The sequence below is a fragment of the Pocillopora verrucosa genome, chromosome 3 (genome assembly GCF_036669915.1).
Source record: "Pocillopora verrucosa isolate sample1 chromosome 3, ASM3666991v2, whole genome shotgun sequence".
In the NCBI taxonomy this organism is placed as follows: Eukaryota; Metazoa; Cnidaria; class Anthozoa; order Scleractinia; family Pocilloporidae; genus Pocillopora; species Pocillopora verrucosa.
The window spans coordinates 15,956,930-15,978,153 of record NC_089314.1 but is presented as its reverse complement, the minus strand read 5'-3'; the positions used below and the strand labels follow the sequence as shown (position 1 = coordinate 15,978,153).

General features: G+C 41.2%; 3 protein-coding genes and 1 long non-coding RNA gene across 4 annotated transcripts; 1 reads left to right on the top strand and 3 right to left on the bottom strand.

Moving 5' to 3' along the window:
* Positions 1–89: 89 nt before the first annotated feature.
* LOC131790830 (dipeptidase 1-like) lies at positions 90–9,480 on the top strand. The gene is made up of 10 exons (XM_059108085.2): positions 90–355; positions 3,444–3,573; positions 3,851–4,134; positions 4,964–5,021; positions 5,586–5,685; positions 7,331–7,407; positions 7,808–7,892; positions 8,255–8,330; positions 8,676–8,811; positions 9,145–9,480. The coding sequence occupies exons 1-10, from the start codon at positions 192–194 to the stop codon at positions 9,229–9,231; spliced, it is 1,197 nt and encodes a 398-aa protein (XP_058964068.2). The 5' UTR covers positions 90–191; the 3' UTR covers positions 9,232–9,480.
* Positions 9,481–10,447: 967 nt separating this feature from the next.
* LOC136279601 (uncharacterized) lies at positions 10,448–10,957 on the bottom strand. The gene has a single exon (XM_066163540.1). It carries the CDS (start codon positions 10,955–10,957, stop codon positions 10,448–10,450), a length of 510 nt encoding a protein of 169 aa, XP_066019637.1.
* A 1,346-nt stretch (positions 10,958–12,303) lies between these two features.
* Positions 12,304–14,175, bottom strand: LOC136279600 (uncharacterized). The gene is made up of 3 exons (XM_066163539.1): positions 13,698–14,175; positions 13,178–13,599; positions 12,304–12,759 (listed from the first exon to the last, which is right to left on the bottom strand). Exons 1-3 carry the CDS (start codon positions 14,173–14,175, stop codon positions 12,304–12,306), a joined length of 1,356 nt encoding a protein of 451 aa, XP_066019636.1.
* Positions 14,176–18,797: 4,622 nt separating this feature from the next.
* On the bottom strand, positions 18,798–19,282 carry LOC131778159 (uncharacterized). The gene is made up of 3 exons (XR_010717054.1): positions 19,204–19,282; positions 19,001–19,109; positions 18,798–18,911 (listed from the first exon to the last, which is right to left on the bottom strand). It is a non-coding gene; the product is annotated as an uncharacterized lncRNA (long non-coding RNA).
* Positions 19,283–21,224: the final 1,942 nt, after the last annotated feature.

The following is a 21,224-nucleotide window of genomic DNA, read 5'->3' as shown; positions in this document are numbered from 1 at the left end:
CCTGGTCAGTTGTTACACTGTGCTTTATTGCTATCGACCAATGAACGCGCGAGAAATGTGAAAATTAAGAAGAAAAATATAAATTAATAAATAGTTGACTCACTACGTTTGTGCAAGCTAGTCTAGTCATTATCTTGTGACCGACTTCACTGCAGCCTTCTGTATTCCTCTTCAAATTAACCATCATCAGAATGAATAGGAAAGTTATCATTATTGGAACGGTAGTCGTGGTCGTTCTTGTAATCGCCATTGCCGTACCCATAGCAGTGTTGACAGGAAAGAAGAGTACTAGAGATGAATCAAGCCTTACACAGCGTGCTGCACAAGTGTTGGAAGAGACTCCACTTGTTGACGGGTAAGAAATCCTATTCAATCTATTCTTTGCTATAAAAAACCTTTGAAACCAGCTCGGAAGGAGGAGGACAAAAGGGAATTGCTCCAGAGTTATGCGGGACACTTTGTCACTAGTTATGTGATTTCGGTCAAAGTACAAAGCGCGCGCGCGTGCCGCGTGCAGGGAAGAGAGAAAAGCGCGTTTCACAGTGCGTAAAGCTGCTCATCTCTGTTATTGGTTGTTTCCTTTGATTAAGCCGTTCAAAGATAAAATCATGAGCCCTTCGTTTTCTGCGCAAAGTTGAAAGAAAAGTCACGAGAACATTTCCTACGGAAAACAGAGAAAGCAATGTAAAGGCTCGCCTGGCTTTGTCTTTCGACAGCTCGTCGAGACAGGTTGTAAATTGATACGCCCTCTTTTGACATGTTCTAAGAAAACTCTCTAGACGACGCTCAAGACGACTTATAAAGTTACGTATTTTAAGTTATTTCCCGCTTATCAAGAAACAACACCTGAGTTTAAAGAGGCAGGTACACAACGGGAAAAATTGACGGGAATATCAGATATAACAATGTTATTTTGTCTCTAAATGTGTTTCACCGATGAGCATATTCTCACGACCATAAAGCAGAATCCGGTAAACGTCGGTGCCAATTCAGTTTAGAAGAACGCCAGTTCGATATTTTGTACTTGTCACGTTCTATTTTTAAACATTGAGCAGTTTGTTAGGGGTAGTTAGGACATACTTTCGCAAGAGAGAGTACTCTTATCGAATTATGCGGTAAGAAAGATTTGCGAAAGCGAAGACCTATCTTGTCAGTCTAAAATTATCTTAAATTAATAAATCTGTTGATTCAAATCCTTCCTCTCTTTCTGTTTTCAATTTCTCCAATATTAATTTATTTCTGTGCTTGCTCGCTTCTTGACTTGCTTGACTAATAGAAACGGGGTGAATATATTGGTTTGAGGGGGGAGGGAAAGTGGTCTGTGACTATAAGGAGGCTGAAATATTTCATTGAGAGTTGACAAAAATCAAATAAATTTTTTTGGGGGGAGCCAGGTCGCACCAGAGCGAATTCAAATATTTTCCATTTTTCGCGCGCCAAAAATTGCGGTCGCATTAAACTAGTATCCTCTGACCAAAACTTCATTGACACATACGGCAATAACTAACCTATCTCCCTTCATTGAAAGGTAAAGAAATGTTCTCGCTCGAATTGCTGGGCAAGAATAGATCGTTGTCGAATCATTATCTTTGTGCTCTCGGGTTTTCGTGGAATTTAGCATTCTACGTACAAGTTGCGTAGCGTTTTTCACATTGTTGATACATTATCAGCAGGCTTCTATGCAGCTAGTTCCAGCTTTTAGAAGTAGAAGACGAAGACCTCGCTAAATAGTGCTCGCTTTTAAACCGTCCTTGGTCGTAGTCTTTTTCGCGTCCGACGGAGTCATGGAACGAGATTGGGACCATGATGATGATGATGATGATGATCGTTTATTCAGCCTTCTTGCAGTAGAAACTGAATTACAAGGCGGGTCATAATTTACAAATACTTCTACATTATGCATACATAGAACTATTTTAGATATCAATTAAATATAAATATTAAATATTGTGTAAACATTAAATACGATAAGTAATAAGCTAAATTGCAGTTAAGTATATTACACATGATTCTGATATCTAATAGTACAAAAATTTCCAAATCTAATAGATCTTGAGTAGGTAGGTACAGACACAGTTCTTCCTGCCCTAAGAGCATATGGTCTTGAAAATTGACATCGCGGTTCTAAATTTCGTAGTAGGTCAGAAGAGTAGTAACTCCGCTTAAGGAAAGTGACGCACGCATCCTCCCTCCTCTGGCATAGATTAATTAAGCCTGACTTCTTAAGCGCGTCCTCATTACTCATAAACGGGAAAATGATTTTTAGAGCCCTCTTTTGAACCGACTCAATTTGATAACTCAAGTACTACTCATGTATCGCAATTCATTTCTTTTTTTCCTGCTGATATTTTTGGTTGCAGCTTGCACCACTTGTGTTGGCCTCGATAACTCCAATAGAAGGAGAAGTACTCGTTGAAGCTGATTGTTCTCCAAATTGCCGCCAGTGAAAAAAACTGTTATGTCAAGCCATCGCGCGTAGCAAACTACGCTAGCGGATTAAAGTGTATTTTTCCCGCTTAAATTTTATCTAGACGTGTCTTGGATACGATGACAACTAAATGGTTTAAAAAAAAAGATTGTTTGTTTGCCAAAATTTGGAAGCCTCCGAGGCTGAACATCGGCTCCTGTGAAGATTGGCGAAGTTTTGGCGATACGCCAAGCTTTTCAAATTGGGGGTTGCACTATCTTACGCTACTTGTTAACAGATTTTTGGTAAACAAACAAAAAAAGCTCTAGTGCGACCCGGGCCTAAATTAGCACCACACAACGGAGGACACGAACATTAACCAGACCAGATGGTTTTATCGCATTCCACGGTTTGAGATGATTGATATATACGTAAAAGAATATACGTAAAAGAATAATGAAATACAATTACATTTTTGTCATTTCGAGCACTCAACTTGTCATCCGATACAATTTTTACCGTTTCAGTTTGTTGATAGGTAAGGCAATCATTATTAGGTAGAAGGTAACTCCTTATTGTCGAGCTGCCAGACAAGCTAGTGGAATTATTCACTTGGGAATTATTGGAAGCACTCTCGTTTTACGAACCGTTCCTCTTGGAAAAAAAAAGGAATATAAACATGACATGAATTTTCGAACAGTTCTGCTCTAATAACTGTTTTGATGTTTGCCTTCCCATCCACAACACTGAACTTTTTCAATGGTTCAAAAAGATACGGCTCCCATGGCATTTTGCGCATGCTGCGACCCTTGCGGTATAATGACCGAAAAATTGTCAGCTATGAGTGAACTTCCTCCAAGACCACGCGAGTGAGTGAATGAAAGGAAGATCTTTTCATGTGTATGATTTAAGCGACTGAAAATTAAAGTAGTTGTGGTGTACTATAGGAATTCTGTCACTCAAACATACCCCACACTTTGATTAAGAACCTTTTGAACCATGTGACCCTTTAACTGCTTTTTTTTCATTTTTTCAGGCATAACGATATTCCATGGCAACTGAGGAAGTATTTCATGAATCAAATGGAAAATGTGACTTTAGACAAGAACAACCCAGAATGGCACACTGATATCCCAAGGTTAAGAAAGGGCAAAGTTGGAGCGCAGGTAAGTGGACTGAGCTCGACACGTTTCCAAGTCACTTTTCCTTCAAGAGTGAGTGCGTCATTTGAAGGAAACAGTAGTAGGCTAGTGCTTTAAGGTTACTGTTAACAAAATAAGATGTTTTCCGGGAAAAATGGAGATATTTGGTATCATTTCTTTACCTCTTAGAATGATCTTCATCTAATTTTTCCTTGCTTTATAAAAAAAAAAAAGAAACAAGACAAAAAGTCGAAGACACTCAGCCATTGATTAACCAATGCATTGCGTTCTTTCCTTACAGTTTTGGTCAGCGTACGTTTCCTGTGCCAATCAGTACAAGAACTCGGTACGCTTGTTCCTCGAGCAGATTGACGTCATCCACCGCATGGTTGATAAGTACCCGGGTACTTTTACTTTGGCCACCACTGCGCAGGACATAAAAGATGCGCACAAAGCCGGAAAGATCGCCTCTTTGATTGGAGTAGAAGGGGGTCATGCAATGGATAGTAGTTTGGATGCCCTTCGGATGCTGTATGAATTGGGGGGTCGGTACATGACGTTGACTCACAGCTGTCACACTCCTTGGTGAGTTGCGTGACAATCATTCATTTGTCATTCTTAAGAGCTAATGTCAGCATTCATCAGACAAACAGCGGCAAGTCACCCAAATTTGTTTTCCCTCCTACTTTCATATTTTGTAGCCCAATATGTTCTAATAATTGTGGTGGAGTTTTTTTGTAAAAATTTATTTTAGTTTGCGAGAAATAATTTTTTTCGTTCGACCGCTCAAATATGCAAATTTTCACCGTGAATATTACCAGAGTTGTGTGACCTCATGTAACGAATGTACTAGACCTACGGTATTTCTGTGAACATAATCCTTTGTTTTATCATCTAAACTTAATCCCCTGTCGTTATTGAAGCTGGCAAAGAAATATTTATTTTTTGGTGAATATTTTTGTCCGACATACTTTTCCTATGTCGAAAAGTAGCATCAAAATTAAATTAACAAATTTTTATAACAGTTTATAATCACTCGAAACTAAAAAGATAGCCAGTGCGCTATTACCTCTTAACTCCTCTATCTGCGCGCCGGGTTATGTAAAGAGCAATTTAGTAGTACTGGAAGGGATGGTCTAACCCTCTTAGTACACCATAACTACCTGAATGTCTTCTTTTACGAAGGCGGCGAACTCAGTGTGTAGCAGGAGGGAATTTCTATTCACGTTTGATGTTCAGACGCTGATTTGTTGAAGTGGTCGTACTTAGCTGGGACAACATGATAAGAGTTGTTTGAATTTTATGGTGAAAAATTAGCTGCAAGAGTGAATGAAACTTATGCAGACTATATTGTCTAACAGTTTCTAGGATGCAGAATTGGAAAACAGACTAAGTAATTAATAATTTCTTTCAGGGCCGACTCATGTAGCCCAGAGAAACCGGAACATAATGGTTTGACTCAATTCGGAAAAGTGAGATATAAATTGTCAATTAATCTTTTTTCTATTTTATCAACTTATTTGATACACTAAAATGGCGGCCAGGTGTTTTTGAAGGCTTCCACCATTTGATTTAATCTACGCATGTTTATCACGGTAGCTCGAGGCTGTAACTGATGTTGGCACCGCACCTAGAACCTCGAGATAGGAAAAGTGAACAAATACTGGCGGTGAGGTTAATGAAGAATTCGCTTTTTAAATTCAGGTCTTCGTTCTCTTGAGAACCCAATATTGCATGAAAATTTTACCCGTCAAAGTTGTGGATAACTCAACTACTGGAACGAATTCCGACTCACGGCAGCCATAGAAATTTGAGCCACGGCAGTCTGTTTGCGAGCGGTTTCTCTGTCTTGTGTTGGTTTCTGGTTTATCTGTCTTGTATGCTGGTATTTAGTGATCTTTCAACTGAGGGAGATCTTTTCTTCTATTGGATACTTAGCTAGTTCAATTTTACCGCAAGAGAAATACATCAGCTTTCATCCGGATGGCGTATCATAGTAGGTACACAATAAGGGGTTTCTTGTGATTATTTTTTAGGACGTGATTAGAGAGATGAATCGGCTTGGGATGTTTGTCGACATATCACATGTTTCCGCCAAAGTCATGCATGATGTTCTTAATATCACAGAAGCCCCAGGTATAAAAGAAAACAGTCATGGTTTGCGAAATCTGTAATAAATTACCTGATTATTTTTTGCAAATCAAATTTTACGTTCATATTTGTAGCTGTTTTAAACGAGATTTTCTACACATATTGTGCGGTAAACAGGAAATAAGAACAGAAGTTCATTATAATTAGATCAACAGAATGAATGTTGACCAAACACCAAATACAGGATCGGAAAAAACTGAATCATTTTGGGGAGAGGAGGAAATCACTAACTAAGACAAACAAAGTGGCTCTAAGCCACTGAATGACGACGGGGTTAAATGCAGAGGCCACTGAACCGACTCCAGATTTGGAAACTTTTATCCATCAGTAAATTCTGCTGATCTCAGATCTGAGCTGTCAGTTAAAAACGCGTTATTTCTCAGCAGACTGTTAAATTATTGGCCAACTATCAGTTGAGCCCCACGCAAAAACTGAACATGCGAAAGCCTTTAACGCTAGTCAGAGAATTTACCAAAAGATAAGGTTATTTCCCACCTTCGCAGGTGTCCTTTGGGAACAAATTCGTACGCGCGCTTGTTTCACTTAAATCCTAGCAAACTATATAACAGAAGAAAGCTTGATAACTGCAGTTTACGTTAAAAATCAAATTAAAGCGAGTTTTCTTTTTAGGAAGTGTCAGGAGCCAGTAAGGCGTGAAACGACCTAGGGTTCTTCTATTGAATTTATCGGGTATCGGATGCCGCAGCACGAGCAAAATGGCTGCGCATTCTTATTCACAAGGCATCAGTCGATGATAGTGTGTCGGGCTTTTTCAATATTCTGGTTGGTTGTTTAGATATCGACATCGGAAGTTGGGAGTGGCTAAAAATTACGAGGCGTGCTGCTTAAATGGACTAAGGACTTTCTTCCGCTTTTGATTTTTCCGTGGGCAAAGATTTTTCCATAGGCGAAGAGCTTCCACGTGTGTATTTTGTCAAGTGCGCGATGTAAACAAAATATACAAATAACATGAAAAACGAGGCCCAAGTTAAGCGGTTGCCGCGAAAATTCCGCCAGGGTATTCGCCCCTGTACGAGATTATGACACCTTCCTGATGAATTAACTTTTTTTTTATGGAAACGTTTGTTAAATATTTGTATTCAGTGTAATCAAATAAAAGAAACAACTATTTTTTTCGGCCTCTGAAGGTGGGAAGTAACTTTAACAGGAATTGAAGGAAGGAGTCAATTTTGGGGTCATAACATCAAGTCAAAAATCAAGGTAATTTGGTCTGTATTATCATCTGAGTTGATAACGTTAATTGGCCTCCGTTAAGAGTTTGAAAGCTGACGTTTCGAGCGTCAGCCCTTTGTAAGATCTAATGACAAAGGGCTAACGCTCGAAACTCTTAACAGTGGCCAACTAACGTTATTAACTCGGATAATAATACAAAATTACCTTGTTATACTCTCCCACCGACGCAGTACCACAAATTCTTTTGAACCTTACTCCCTTTATCAACTCGGAAATTGCTTTCAGACATAATACGAGTAAAAAATTAGTGTGATTTCCTCTCCCTCCCCATTCCCCCCTAAAAATGTATTATATGCGATGACCGCCTTAGTTGGATGAATTATTGTAATCATTCATCATCATACAACCTCAAGTAATTCGTAAACACCTGTTTCAGTTATTTTCAGTCACTCCTCCGCCTATGCACTTTGCAAAAACCCGAGGAACGTTCCTGATGATGTCCTAGAAAAACTTGTGAGAACATTTATTCCTTATTTGTTCATTTATCTACACGTTCTTTTGTTTCTTTATTTGTCTTTTCATACTCTCTGTTGTATTCGTTCTCTCGCCTAGTGATTCGTTAACTATGCCCGGTGGTTATTTCGTTACCTGAGTCACGCTATAGAGGGCTAAGGAGACCGGAAAATATGCTACCTTAAGGACTTACTTTTTCATCATTGTTTTTACACGTAATAGTAAAATGAGATCAAACGTCACTGCCATTATGGTCTTATTTTGCATTTTTTGGCTGCAACATACCATGTTTAAAAAATAATTATTCAGTCGTTCGTTAGTTCGTTGGTTTCATAACATTCCCATTATGTACTAGCTCATAGTAAATATGATAATAATGATAACAGTGCTTCCGTTACAGCCCAGGAATGGTGGAGTAGTTATGGTGAACTTTTACAACGATTATGTCACTTGCAGAAAAGATGCGACTCTCAGTGATGTTGCAGGTATTGATATGCGTTAAATAATGGGATTCAGTTGTTTCCAAATTCTGGTGAAGCTGATTAAGGCCAGGGAAGAAATGGGACTCACTCGATCTGTGCACACATTTTCTAGACGCGAAACGCTTGATAAAACAACATGATGAAAACTGAGTGAAAGAAACCAACTTGACTTTTATGTCGTCATCTATAATATCTCGCAGTCATTTCATTCGATTTCATTTCCATTTAGTAGAAATGTCAGCCTGAGTTTTAACGTAAGCTTCATTACTCGCGCATTGTTAACTCCACATTCGAGTTTTGTGGTCAGAATTGAATCAAAGGAAATAAGACACTGTTTTAATCGGTATGCTTTCGGATATTTTCAGATCATATCGATCACATCAAGGAAGTCGCAGGAATTGATCATGTTGGTCTCGGTGGTGATTATGATGGCGTACCAAGGTCTGTAGCTGTTTATCAAGATTAATTGGTACACTTCTATGTGCGATTTATCTCAGTCAAGCTTAAGGCCGCACTTTTTATTTTTTAACCGCAATGACAACCCAAGCGGGATACTGGAAGAATCATTACTCGAAAAGTTGATGAATCGCTCCTCTAAGACTAAAACTATGGGTTTTTACTAACCTGAGACCTTCAAGTACTCAGTTATTTACGCAAATTTTTGATAGGTGTCCAGAAAGGGGAATTTGAAAGGAGACACATGAAGTTATCGTCCAGGCTCGCTTTAAGCTTTAATTCTTTTTAACCACACTTGAAGCTCTTATTATGTTCATTTACTGACTTCAGAGTTCCGACAGGATTGGAGGATGTTTCAACTTATCCTAAACTAGTAGAAGAACTCCTCCGGCGAGGATACAGCAACGCAGAGGCCAGTAAAATTGTGGGAGGAAACTTGATCACTGCCATGGAAAAAATGGAAAAGGTTAGCAAGAGCAAATTTACAAAGGAGTTTGTAAGTCCCTTTTTGCATTATAACCGTTACCCCGAGTTTCTCTGGGCGAACTGACTTTCAAAACATTTCTTTCATGTTAAGTCAAACCGTTTACGTGAAGATTATAAGAGACGAGTTTATTTGAACATAGCATCCAAGGGCAATTTTCAAGTCGCACCCGTGGCTTTCCCAGCCATATTAGCTATATGACAGAAAACGTGATTATAGTTATGGTTTTTATGTTACCGCTTTATAAACATTCATGTAGCAATGAAGGAATTTAGCATTTATTGTTAATTTTCATCAAATTATCTCTTTTTTAAGGTCGCTGAGGGCAAAAAGGAGGTTCCTCCGTATGATAACTACATTAGTGTCGACGAATCTTGTCGACCAGCTCTTGATGGACTGTGAACTTGATGAAGAAAGGCTCAACCAAATACCTCAAAGGCACCCATAAAATTTTACTTTTGACAACTTGCTTTTTTGGCTTCTCCGTTGAGATCTTTGTAGTCCTATGGTTTTTGTTCAGATCGTTCTGAAATTTTTGCTTCATAAGTTTTTTACAGCTTATATAACTTTTCCTAGTTTTGAGGCTTCATGGTAAAGCTCAATCTACCATAAGTGATCGAAAACCTTGCGATGAATAAATAATTATATTGATGGAAAAATAAAGTATTATTTTCCTCAGTTGCAGTGCTCCAACAAGCACCTAGAGGGTTCTTTTATCCTCCGAGAGTGCTTACTCGGTTTTTGTGTGGCTGAAACAAAGTGTAAACCACTCCATGTCATCGCCTAAGAAATTTATTCCTGGGTTTGTCACGGCGAACAGAGCGCTTGTCACGTGTTTTACTGTGCCATAGCTTACAGTAGTTACATAAGCCTCAGGAAGCGGCTATTTCGTATTTTGTAATACGTTGTCGAAGATCGTATTTTATCTAGTTATTCGTTTATCTTTGTTGCTTAAAATTCAAACGGCGGCTTTCCTACAGTTGGCTTGTCTTGTAAGTGCGGATTACAGCGAGGAGTTGTACTGTTGCGAATGCCAAACACCAGGCTGTTCTTCGCAAACTTCACGGTTTATTTTTCCTTATTCACTGATCACGTCCCGATTTATTGATAGAAGAAGATAATATTCTTTAGCCGGTTTTCTTTTATCACTGACGTACAACACACCCTAAATCCTAGACAACGATGATGTATGGGCTGATTAATTGGTTCTATTGTCTACATTGAAATCACAAGAAAAGAGATCACATAACGCTAATCACTTATCGTAGTGAATGTCACACTATACAGCTAAAAATATCTCGACACACTCCCCTATTTGCTTCCGTCACGGGAGCAAATACAATTCGAGTAAAGTTGTTAAATTTCTTCTGATTGAAACCTAGTAGACGGAAATCAGTGTTCAAATCATCAGTTAATGTTCCTCTTTCTTAACAGTCGAATTAAGTCTTCAAATAAACAATGTTTCTTAGTCGTCTTGGTCACGTTCAGCAATATTTTGGACTCGTAGTCTGGCTGCGACTGTGGCATCCCGCTTTTGTCTGAAGGCAAGCGCTTCAGGATTCAGTAGAGGTTTCAGCACTTGCCGAGGCTTGTCACAGGACAGCTCCAGTGGGTACAATTACTGCACTGCTCTCTCCAGATAGCTCTTGCCTGCTCGAAGCTTCACAGCTCTCACGACCCCGTCACGTCCCGCAACCAGCTCTTCCACTATCTCAAGCTTCCACTTATTTCTGTCTTTGTTGTCGTCTTTGATAACGCACACATCTCCCTTCTCAACTCCACAAAGGAAGTCTTTATATTTTACGGTGTGACGTTCTCGCAGCCCACGAAGGTACTCTTTCGTCCAGCGGTTCCAAATCACATCTTTGCATTTTCTCAGGTATTTCGCTCGCCGTCTAAGTTGTGGGTTCTCTTCATAGTGTACCTCCATCTCAGCTAGAATATTTGGTTGGCTGAAGAGCATGGAATTCGGTGTCAAGACTGGTAATTGTGCGTCGTCTTCAACCAAGGACAATGGGCGACCATTCAAGGCTATTTCTACATCTAGAAAGACTTCTTTCAGCTCCTCAAAGGTTAGACAGGCGTTGCCGATAGTTTTCCACACTGCTGTTTCGACCAGCCATATCATGCGCTCGAACTGGCCTCCCACCAGTGGGCTCGGCTTAGGTTAAGCTTCCACGTGATTTAGTGACGTGCAAGGAAATCATTTAGCTTCTTGTCGTTCTGCACTTGCTTAATCCAAGCTGCGGCTCCAATGAAAGTATTGCCGTTGTCTGAATAGATCGCACTTGGTCTGCCACGCCTTGTTATTGATCCTTTTAGACTCAGAAGGATTTCACCGGTCTGCACTGTACCTCGGCAGGTCGAGGTACAGTGCCCTTGTCAGACTGCAGGCATACAGAATAAGGCAGGCTTTTCCTTCGCGTCTTTCAGTGGCTTTATACTTAACTTGGCCAGCATAGCCGACCCCCACAACTTGAAAGAGAGTGGATCCTTTGGTTAGATCTCGCGGTAGCAGTTCAGGAGGTGGTATAGTAAGGGCTGTGGCCTGGAATCGTTTGTATCCTGGGCATTTTTTTACGATACACTTCACTAGTCGTCTTAGGCGCGGGACCCAGTGCAGTTCTCGTACTTTCGCCATTGTCAACTGCGTCCCTCCGTGTAGAGTAGATTCATGAGCTTCTTCCACGAACTTCTCTGTGTAGACTGCTATACTGGGAGATACACTGGGTAGACACTCTGTATCCTTCCCCGGCATTCAAGGAGTTGTTGGTTGTTTAACTGTAGGCTAAGCTGCGAGCGGTCGTTTTCATAATCCTTCAATTTCACGCCTTCCTACTGCACTCTCTTCTCCGAGAATCTTCTTTGAATGCTTAGTTCTTCGGTGGTTAGTGGCCCTGTTTTTCTTTCACGAGGTGGACGCTTTGTGTCATGGACAAATCTCGCGACATATCTGCCAATGCGCAACACGCGCCAAGGACCATACTTGTTAAGTATTGCATCAAATCCATCCACGTCTTGGTCAGTAGCGAGATTGAATATCTCTCGTACCGTCTTTGTTTCAGCCAGTATTTCAGCAGTGGCGGTTATGGTTATGTCCGCTAGTCAAGCACTTGGGTGTGAGAGCCATCTCGGACCATGCTAGTAAAAGTCCCCGTCCTGTGGCACAGGCCCTCCCCGACTCCCAAGGTCTGCTGGATTCTCTTTGGTGGGCACATATCTCCATGTTATCCAATTCTTATCTCGAATTTTGCACACCCGGTTGTGCACAAACTGCTTGTATTCCCCTTCTCCTCTTATCCAGTGGAGCGCAACTGTACTGTCTGACCAACAGTTAACTTGGTCGACCGGATATCCTTCCAGGGCTTCTCTCACGTTAGTGGCCATATTAGTTGCCATATGACAGGCGACCAACTCCAGGCGTGGTATGGTGAGGCCTTGTTTGGCCAATCGAGCTTTAGCTGCCACGATGCCTTAGGTGACACCTGATGAATGCGACACGACAGTGAACGCTGCTGCTGCCACGCCCACACCACTTGCATCTCCAAAGACATGTAAGGATATACTGTTGATTGGTTCCTGATACTGAACCAGGGCTCTCATGAATGTGATTTTCTCAGAAGATCTTGATTCCCATTTGGCCCACTTGACGGCTAGTTCAGAAGGCAATTGTTCATCCCAACCGATTCTAAGGTTGCATGCGTCATGATATAGTAGCTTTCCACATAGTGTGAGGGGAGACGCCGCTCCGAGTGGATCATAAATCCTCGCTATTTTAGCCAATATTCCCCTCTTGATGTTGTCGGCTTTCTCAGTCGGCACGGTAACGCTTAAGAAGTCTTTCAGCTTATCCCACTTTAGGCCTAGCAGTGAGCTCTCTCCCCTTGACGAGATTCCCAGTTGCTGTTTTGCAAACGTCTGGTCTGCAGTCTGATCGGTTTCGGTGGATTCCAACTCAGTAACGTTTGAATGACATTTATGGAGTTCGAAAGCGGCGTCAGCAAAAATCTCTGTGGCTGCATTTTTTATCTCTCTTACTTTGGGTACTGTCGTCCCTCCACTTATCAGGTCATTCACCTACATATCCTGCTTTATCTTGCGTACTATTTCAGGCTGCTTGGAACTCCAGGTATCCAAATACCGCTCAATGACCCCTCCTAACAAGAAGGGTGAGGGACCCAAACCGAACAGAGCTCTTGTAAAGTGGAGTGTCTCTGATGGTCTTGATGTTCTTTAACCAGTGGAACCTGAGAGCGTCTCTTTCTTCTGGTCGGATTCTGACTTGCTAGAACGGTTTCTTAATATCTCCAGTGATGGCAATTAGATTGAAACGTCCTTGAATTAATACACTCCATAGTTGGTTTTGTAGCGGCGGACGAGTGTTAAGACATTCTTTAAGAGATGGCGCACCGTCCCAGGCCCTTGCGGAGGCGTCATATACTATTCTCAGCTCAGTGCTTTCAGCGGTTTCGCGCAAGACTCCTTTGTGTGGAATATAGAATTCCCGTCCTTCGACAGAGTTTGGGGCGCGCTCAACTATTCCCTCGGCCAACTGCTCCTGGATCATAGCGTGGTAATCATCGATGGACCCATTCCTCTCAAGTTTCCGCACAAGGCTAGCGAGTCTGCGTAGGCTTCCTTCCTTGTTGTTTGGCAAGGGAGAATGATTTCCCTTCCACGGGAGACCGGTTTCGTACCACCCTTCTTCGCACCTCCGTAGTTGTTCCTTAAACTCATCGAAGACCACACCCTGATCCCCTGAAGACGATTCTGCCAACCTGAGAACATCTAGCTTAAAAAGTTCTTCATAGTCAACTCTCGACGTTTGTGTGAGGAGCATACTGGTGGTGTCGATTTCTTTGTGTAACTTGCTACAGGGTCCCATTCTCTTTCCACACGCTGAGGTTCGGCGGTGCTGATTCTGGGGCATTCACTGTGTCCTAGGATGATGTGCACAGGTAGGCGGGGTCTCTCGTCGTTGTCATCCATGATCATGCCCTTTAGATGAGGGTGTTTCTCTACGAGCTTCTTGTAGCGAGGGTTGTCTATCATTATGAGGTGCGGTTTCTCTACTTTAGTGACTTCTACTTCCATCTCAAAGTTTCCCTTCACTGAGTTAAGTTTGACCCGATAAACTTCCATCACCCGACTGCTCGCGCCCAGCATCATCTCAATCTTGCGCAACCCAGAATGATGAGGTTTTGCACCAATTCTCTCAAGCAGTGCTGCAGAAGCGTACGAACTTCCTGCGCCAGAATCTAGAAGGGCACGACATTTCATCCCTGCAACTTCCACGACAACCACCGGGTATACCACAGGACCACCGCCAATTTGCGTAGCTGTCATCGAGTTGTCTACGTTTCCTCTGTCACAGATGGAGGTGTGGTGTCTTCTTTTCCAAAACAAACACGTTTTTCTGCTCTTGCATTCCGTCGCCCTGTGGTCATCTCCGGCACAGTTAAAGCAGGAGCGTTTTCTCAAGGAAATCTTCCTTCTTTTGCTTGGATCGGCAACTTAAGTGCATTCGTGCGGCTTGTGATCAGTGCTGTCGCAGTAAGCACATCCACGAGGACGCGCTTCGCCTAATTGAGTGTTAAAGGCATTCGAGTCATGCCAGGACTTGTCACTTGATCCGGTGGTTACAAGATTTCTTTCCGTCCATCCCTGGAGGGCGTAAACGAATTTCGGAAAGTCCCATTCTTTCCAGTTTTCGTCTGTTCTGACCAAGTCTCCTCTGATCCCGGGTAATTTGTCGATTGACATCCTAACATAGCCATTTACTTCTTTAAGTTTGCCCAGCGTCTCGAGAGCGTGAACATTGAACGAGAGCGCTTCATAGAATTGATGGATCTTAGTTGGGTTCGCCCCACTGATTACTGGTAATCCCATTATACTTTGGACCTATGCATTCACTATTTCAGACGTTTTCTCATACTTGTTCCTCAGTATGTTCTTCGCCCGTTCGTACCCCTCGCTCGAGAACAGGAGACCATCTATTCCCGCTCTGACTCTGGGTTCTAAAAGATCTTTAAGATAAGCGAATCTAATTACCACCTCCATGTCGCTACATTTATCGATTCCAGCTTCGTAAATGTTCCAAAAACGGAGCCAATCCGTATGGGAACCATTGAATTTTGTAATAGTTTGCTTGGGTAGCTTAGTGCGCGCTCCCTCGCTGGTGGGGCTGGCTTTAGCTTCACTTGACTTCGTTGCGTGATCCTTCTTGGATTCTTCTATTTTCCGCTGATATTCTAGTTTTTGCTCACGCTCAGCGCGTTCAAATCGGTTTCTTGAAATCTTCTTCTGATTTAAGGCTAGCCAAGTGTTCATTTTTATGCGTTGCTTTGATGTCAACTTGAGCGACCTGGTCTTCAATTTCTGTACTCCACTTCGTGATATCGTCTTCGGAATCGCCCACCTTTCTTCGACAACTTGAAGCTTTAGGATATCGATTTGGTTCACTATGGTACTCAGCGCCTCGCGATGAAGGTTGATTGCGAGCACATTACCCGACTCTAGTATGTCTTGTGTTTTACCCAATGTAAATACAAGAAGTTTACGTTTACCTCCAATGTCTGCTTTGAGCATCTCCATTTCGGCTTACTGGCCAATAAAACGGTTTCCTGTGTCCCGTCGGAGGTGCCACTGTGTTGCGAGTGCCAAACACCAAGCTGTTTTGCGCAAACTTCACGGTTTATTTTTCCCTATTCACTGATCACGTCCCGATTTATTGATAGAAGAAGATAATATTTTTTAGCCGGTTTCCTTTTATCACTGACGTGCGACACACCCTAAATCCTAGACAACGACGATATATGGGCTGATTAATTGGTTCTATTGTTTACATTGAAATCACAAGAAAAGAGATCACATAACGCTAATCACTTATCTTAGTAAATGTCACACAATACAGCTAAAAATATCTCGACAGCACAAACAGGCTAAAAATTTCACGATCTGGATCTTTGGTGCGGGTTGTGCCAAGTTAAAACGTCGGAGTTATTTGAGTCTGCTCAAAAATAATGGACATCACGAGTCTTAAAAGCGACAAAATAAGCTTCCGAGTCAACAACACTACGTTTCTCGGAAGCGGTACGAATTGGGGCCATAAAGTGAAAACCGAATTTTCGGACTTCAAGCGAGGCCTAGCGCCAATCTGAAGATTCCAAGGCCCTGTAAATATTTTGTTTGAGTAATGAGATGTTCAAAAGGTATTGTTTCATCATCATCATCATCATTATCATCATCATCATCGCTCATTACGCCAGTAGGCGCATAAGGCCGTCACATTGTCCGTTCAACGCCCCCTGTTGCGTGCCACCGCCTTGGCCACATTCCAGCTCTTCCACCCCGCCTCGCCTCTCTTTCTCTTTCGACAATCCATCTCCAAAAAAGAAGGACTGTCGAAAGTGACATCTTCAAGAGAGAAAGAGAGTTGTTGAAATAGCTGAGATGAATAAAATAAGCTGCGAGGTGCAAAGATGGTGGAACTGGCCAGGACACGTACTCAGGAGAAAGAGTGTGAACGTCTGTTTTACAGCATTGGGGTGAACACTAGAAGGTTGAGGGGCGAGAGGGAGACCAAAGACCACTTGGAGAAACCCAGTCGAGTGAAGGGGTGAGAAGTGAGAGTGTGTATACTAATTGTTTTATAGTTATCCTTGTGAAGTAAATACAGCACTTTCGTTGAAAGATTGATTGTGTAGCCCGCCAGTATGACTAATGATGGCAACATTCACCAACAAACTCCTGTTTACAAGATCAGTAAATAATTTGGCCACACAAATGAGGAAAGAGAAGAGCTACATGTTGAAAAAAAGCGCAAGTTCAGAGTCATGCGGTGTAATTTACCAAGGCGTTGATATATATATATATATATATATATATATGCATGCTCACTAGTTTATCTAGTTTGAGCACTCTGGCATGGCTTAGATGATACCACACGTGTGAGATCACTTGGGGTGGCTATATAGCCTTACCTCCATCCTAGCATCAGCACTGCACTGATGAGGCCCAGAAGGCCGAAACAGTACTGTCTGCAGTTAGTTATATATATATATATATATATATATATGTATGCGCATGCTCACTAGTTTCTCTAGTTTGAGCACTCTGGCATGGCTTAGATGATCCCACATGTGTAAGATCACTTGGGGTGGCTACAGGGCCTTATGGCCCATGTAGGAATAGCAGTGCACTGATGAGGCCCAGAAGGCCGAAACACTACTGTCTGCAGTTATTATATATATTTACATAGAACTATATAAATATATATATAATTATATATATATATGTATATACGTACATATATGTATATGGAGTTCTATACACTGTAGCACGATCGTGATTACTGTTCCTTCACGACGAGAGTGAGTGGAAGAATTTTGAATCAGATGTTGCTTGAGGCGTTGACGAATTTCACCAAAACTTTTGACTTGAGCAGTTCTTCAACGGCAAGCTGTGTTCCAAGATTCATGATTTGTTGAGTGAGTCGGTTATATTTTTCTGGATTGGTTTGTTCGGCACTGTCTCCAGATAAGTGTCTGATTAAAATTAACTATGGACGATTTTTTGTGGCTCCTAGGAAGCTTTGTCGTCTCGCATGACAGCAAGCGCAGTCCTTTTCGCATTCGTCATTTGGTCTCGTCACGCAACGCGCTTTCTCTCCAACGGAGAGTTACTACATCACGGGCGACGAGCGGGGATAGAAAAAACGACCCAAATATGAGCGGTCAGCGGTGAAACAACTTTCATATTTCATATATAGACAGATCATTTGTAGTATCAGGAAACAATCGTGTTGTAAAGCCGAAGTGTAAACAGTTTACTTCGCTAAATAAAATGTTAAGCAATTCAAAAGTGTTGATTGTACATATATCTTTTACTGCTTTAATAAACAATGAAGGCATCGGTGACATCCGAAAGGTACCAAGAAGAATTAAATGTGCGTTTTGTAGTTGCAGAAAACAACCGTGTTGTAAAGCCGAAATGTTACCAAGTTACACTTCGCTACTTAAAAAGTTAAGCAATTTTCCTCAAGCTTTAACTGGAACAATACTTTTAATGCTCTATTAACCAACGGAGGTATCGGGAAAGGCATTGGTGACACCGGGAAAGGCATCAAGAAGAATGATATTCACGTTTTTTAACTTGTTGTGTGACGAAAAAAACGTATCTTGACTTGTTCAAAGCATTGAATCACAGTTGGCTTCCTTTTCACTTGAATTTTGTATCCACAGCCTAAGATGAGAAATTTAAAATTTCTATCAGCTGAAGTTCTTTTACTGCATATTATATCTATTCAATCGCCCCCAATTCACGTGGAAAAAAGGCAAGTAGGAAAACACTGAGCTTCGAGAAACAGCCATGTTAAGGCTAATGTATTTACCATTCCTTAAATATTTACAATCAAGACCACTCGTTTAGGAGACCTTGTAAATAATGCTGTTTTCCGTTCGAAATGTTTTTCTTCCTATTCAATTGAACAACTGACTTAGCGTTTAAGCCGAGAAAAAAATCACAAAGTTTGAATTCTGGGATGTTGTCCACTTTTGGCTCCATTAAGTTACGATTCTGCACCATTGACGCTCGTGAAAATCTATCTTAATTGACTATCAAGGACTGTATTTCTTATCTTGCAAATTAAGGTCTGTACATGACATTAAGTTCATCATCTGGTTCGTTGTTATAGTCAGCTTTAAAATTTAAACTCTACTTGTGCTGACAAGAAGCCACCCTAAGGGCAGGTGAAATGTTGCGTAAGCGTCTCCGCGAAAGGCACATCCAGACAACTTGCATGGAAAAACTGGCCGCAGCTATCGCACCCAAGCCAATCCTCTCCATCGTCGTCTTTGCAAATCTTACAGACCGTGGTATTTCTCTTATAATTGAACAAAAGATATGGGACGTCAAAGAGAGTGTTGCGGCGTTTAAGAAACAATGGTATTTGACACCATCAAAACTTACCAATCAAGGTCATCATAACACGAGCCAAATATGACAGACGTTATTCTTTCCCTTTCCATGTCCACATCGTAACTTCCATTGATATCCAACCCCTCACACAAACACCGAGCAAACTTAAAACAAACAAAGATAAATTTAATACATTCGAAACCAGGAAGCAGTCCTATTAAAGTGAGCTTTAGCAAGTGATTATGCTACTCACAAGACATACAATCACACCACAGTTATAGCTATCGGTCTGTGTGTAATGTAGTGGTTCAACACATAGCCATGACTTGCAATTCCATCCCGTTTTGAGATCAGCAACGGCACTGCAGAGTCAAACAAAATACAGCAATTACATAAGTATGTTTTGTCTGCATGCATCAAAATAAAAAGGAAAACATTGAGTTGAAAATATTTCACCTGATGTCATCGATCAGTTCTATCAGTTTGCTCTTAGGAACTGAGGTGCTCAAAATGGTGTGTACACGCCCATTCATGGTATCGAAATAATATCTGGTTTTCTACTTTCGATCCAGAACCTTTAAAACATAAGCAAGAGAGCGCTTAAAGATTTATTTATAATGCAAAGTCCAGTTAAAAGGTTCTTGATTTAAGTGCGTTATTCAAAAAGATTATTATCGTAAGGTCCTAACCAGAAGTGTCCAGTGATTTCCAGACTTGTTCATGGGTATAAATATTTTAGAAATCTGGGTAAAGTTCTCTCCTGACCAAAGCAAGCGAGTGCTGGAATGTCGCTTTACCATTTCAGCCATAGTTGTGTCTGCTACAAAAATATCTCTGTGGATTAAGGTCAGGCGCCACAGAACTGCTTCGATAACCTTTGAAAAAATGAAAAAGGAGAGCATTTCATGGAGGAAAGTTGTATGAAGAGAAGCCATCAAAAAGAAAACCTTCCGAGGAATAGCCGATCCACGCGGCAGCCAAGGAAGAGGAAACATGAAGACACCATCAGCGCTATCCAGTTCAAGAAGCAAAAAACTGAAACCTCCATTTTAAAACTGGAGAGACACTTACAACAAAAGACTTGCCCTAATTCGCTTCAATACAAACAAACAAAAAACAAACCAAAAAAACTACAGGCAAAATATTGCCTTTTGTGACAGCATACCACCCAGGGGTTAAAAATTTAAAACAAATACTGATGCAAGAATGGAACCTCATCCAAAATCAGCCACTGCTGAAAACAATTTACAAAACGCCTCCGATTATATCATACAAAAGAGGTAAATCGCTCAAAGACATACTCGTCAGAGCGAAGCTTTAATTAAAGGCTTTTGCGTCGCAAACGTAAAACCACACAGGGGAGTCTGTGTAGGCCTGTCTATGACCCTTTCAATCAATGAAATATAAATAGGTAGTTCAGACGCAGCTTCTCGCAAATCGCGTAAGACTGCCTTTGGAGAAATTTACCATAAACTCTGAAAGACGGCGATTCTTCTCAATTAAATTATCCCTGAATTAGGAGAGTCAGGATAGGAAACCGGGATCTGTGCACTTTAAAACACTGAGAGATTATATACCTGTTTGAGAAAATCTGTTGTGGTTTTTCTCTTTTGAATGGCTTTCTGTAAGTACATAACACGTGGAGTTCAATGCCTGAAATGAAACTAAAAGATCATCCATCTCTGCTCTGTTTCCCTCGAAATATCCAAAACAATAATTGCCTTCAACAGAAAAGCCATTGAGATGTTCTTTCAAAAAGTCGATCTCTAAATCTCTTAACATTGTTGGCTTTTGGTCTTCATCCATGGCAAGTTCCTGCCAAATTTGATTGACATTTTTGACAACCAGAAATCATGATACTTTTTTTTCGTCACGCACGTCACGAAGCTAGCTACAAACCATATATATAATTATTCTTGGTGCCTTTCCAAATGCCACTGACTCCCTCTCCGAAGCCTCCATTGTTTATTAAAGCAGTAAAAGATATGAGTTCAATCAACACTTTTGAAAAATTGCTTAAACTGTGAAGTAAACTGTTAACATTGCGGCTTTACAACACGATTGTCTCTGGAACAACAAATTATATGTCTCTATATGAAGTATAAAAGCTGTTTCACCGCTGACCGCTCATATTTGGGTCGTTTTTTCTATCCCCGCTCGTCGCCCGTGATGTAGTAACTCCCTTCGGGAGAAGACATGTTGTGTGACGAGACCAAACAACGGCTGCAAAGAGACAACTGTGGGCGTGGGACTGATGCATTTTATTTTTGCTTCGAAGTATTTAGACAATAGAGACAATAGACCAATGAAAAAAACCTGTATGAGTTAAGATAAACAAAGTTTTTTTCCTCTCTCTTAAGGTGAAGTAATGCGATATTTTCGTTCTTTTGAAAGTTATGCTCTCTTTTTGTTTCGAAAAAACAACTCTCGCATGCTATCATGACTGAATTAGGGCACTTTGAGAGATGCTGAATTTC

Bases quoted from the DNA above. Each gene is read 5' to 3' on its own strand.
- LOC131790830 (XM_059108085.2), top strand. From the start codon at position 192: ATGAATAGGAAAGTTATCATTATTGGAACGGTAGTCGTGGTCGTTCTT. The intron at 3,574-3,850 runs GTAAGTGGACTG...CTTTCCTTACAG, and splicing joins AGGGCAAAGTTGGAGCGCAG to TTTTGGTCAGCGTACGTTTC. The intron at 7,408-7,807 runs GTGAGAACATTT...CTTCCGTTACAG, and splicing joins ATGATGTCCTAGAAAAACTT to CCCAGGAATGGTGGAGTAGT.
- LOC136279601 (XM_066163540.1), bottom strand. From the start codon at position 10,957: ATGATATGGCTGGTCGAAACAGCAGTGTGGAAAACTATCGGCAACGCC.
- LOC136279600 (XM_066163539.1), bottom strand. From the start codon at position 14,175: ATGACAGCTACGCAAATTGGCGGTGGTCCTGTGGTATACCCGGTGGTT. The intron at 13,600-13,697 runs GTTACACAAAGA...TCAGGTTGGCAG, and splicing joins AGAATGGGACCCTGTAGCAA to AATCGTCTTCAGGGGATCAG. The intron at 12,760-13,177 runs GTATTAATTCAA...GAAACCGATCAG, and splicing joins TACAAAACCAACTATGGAGT to ACTGCAGACCAGACGTTTGC.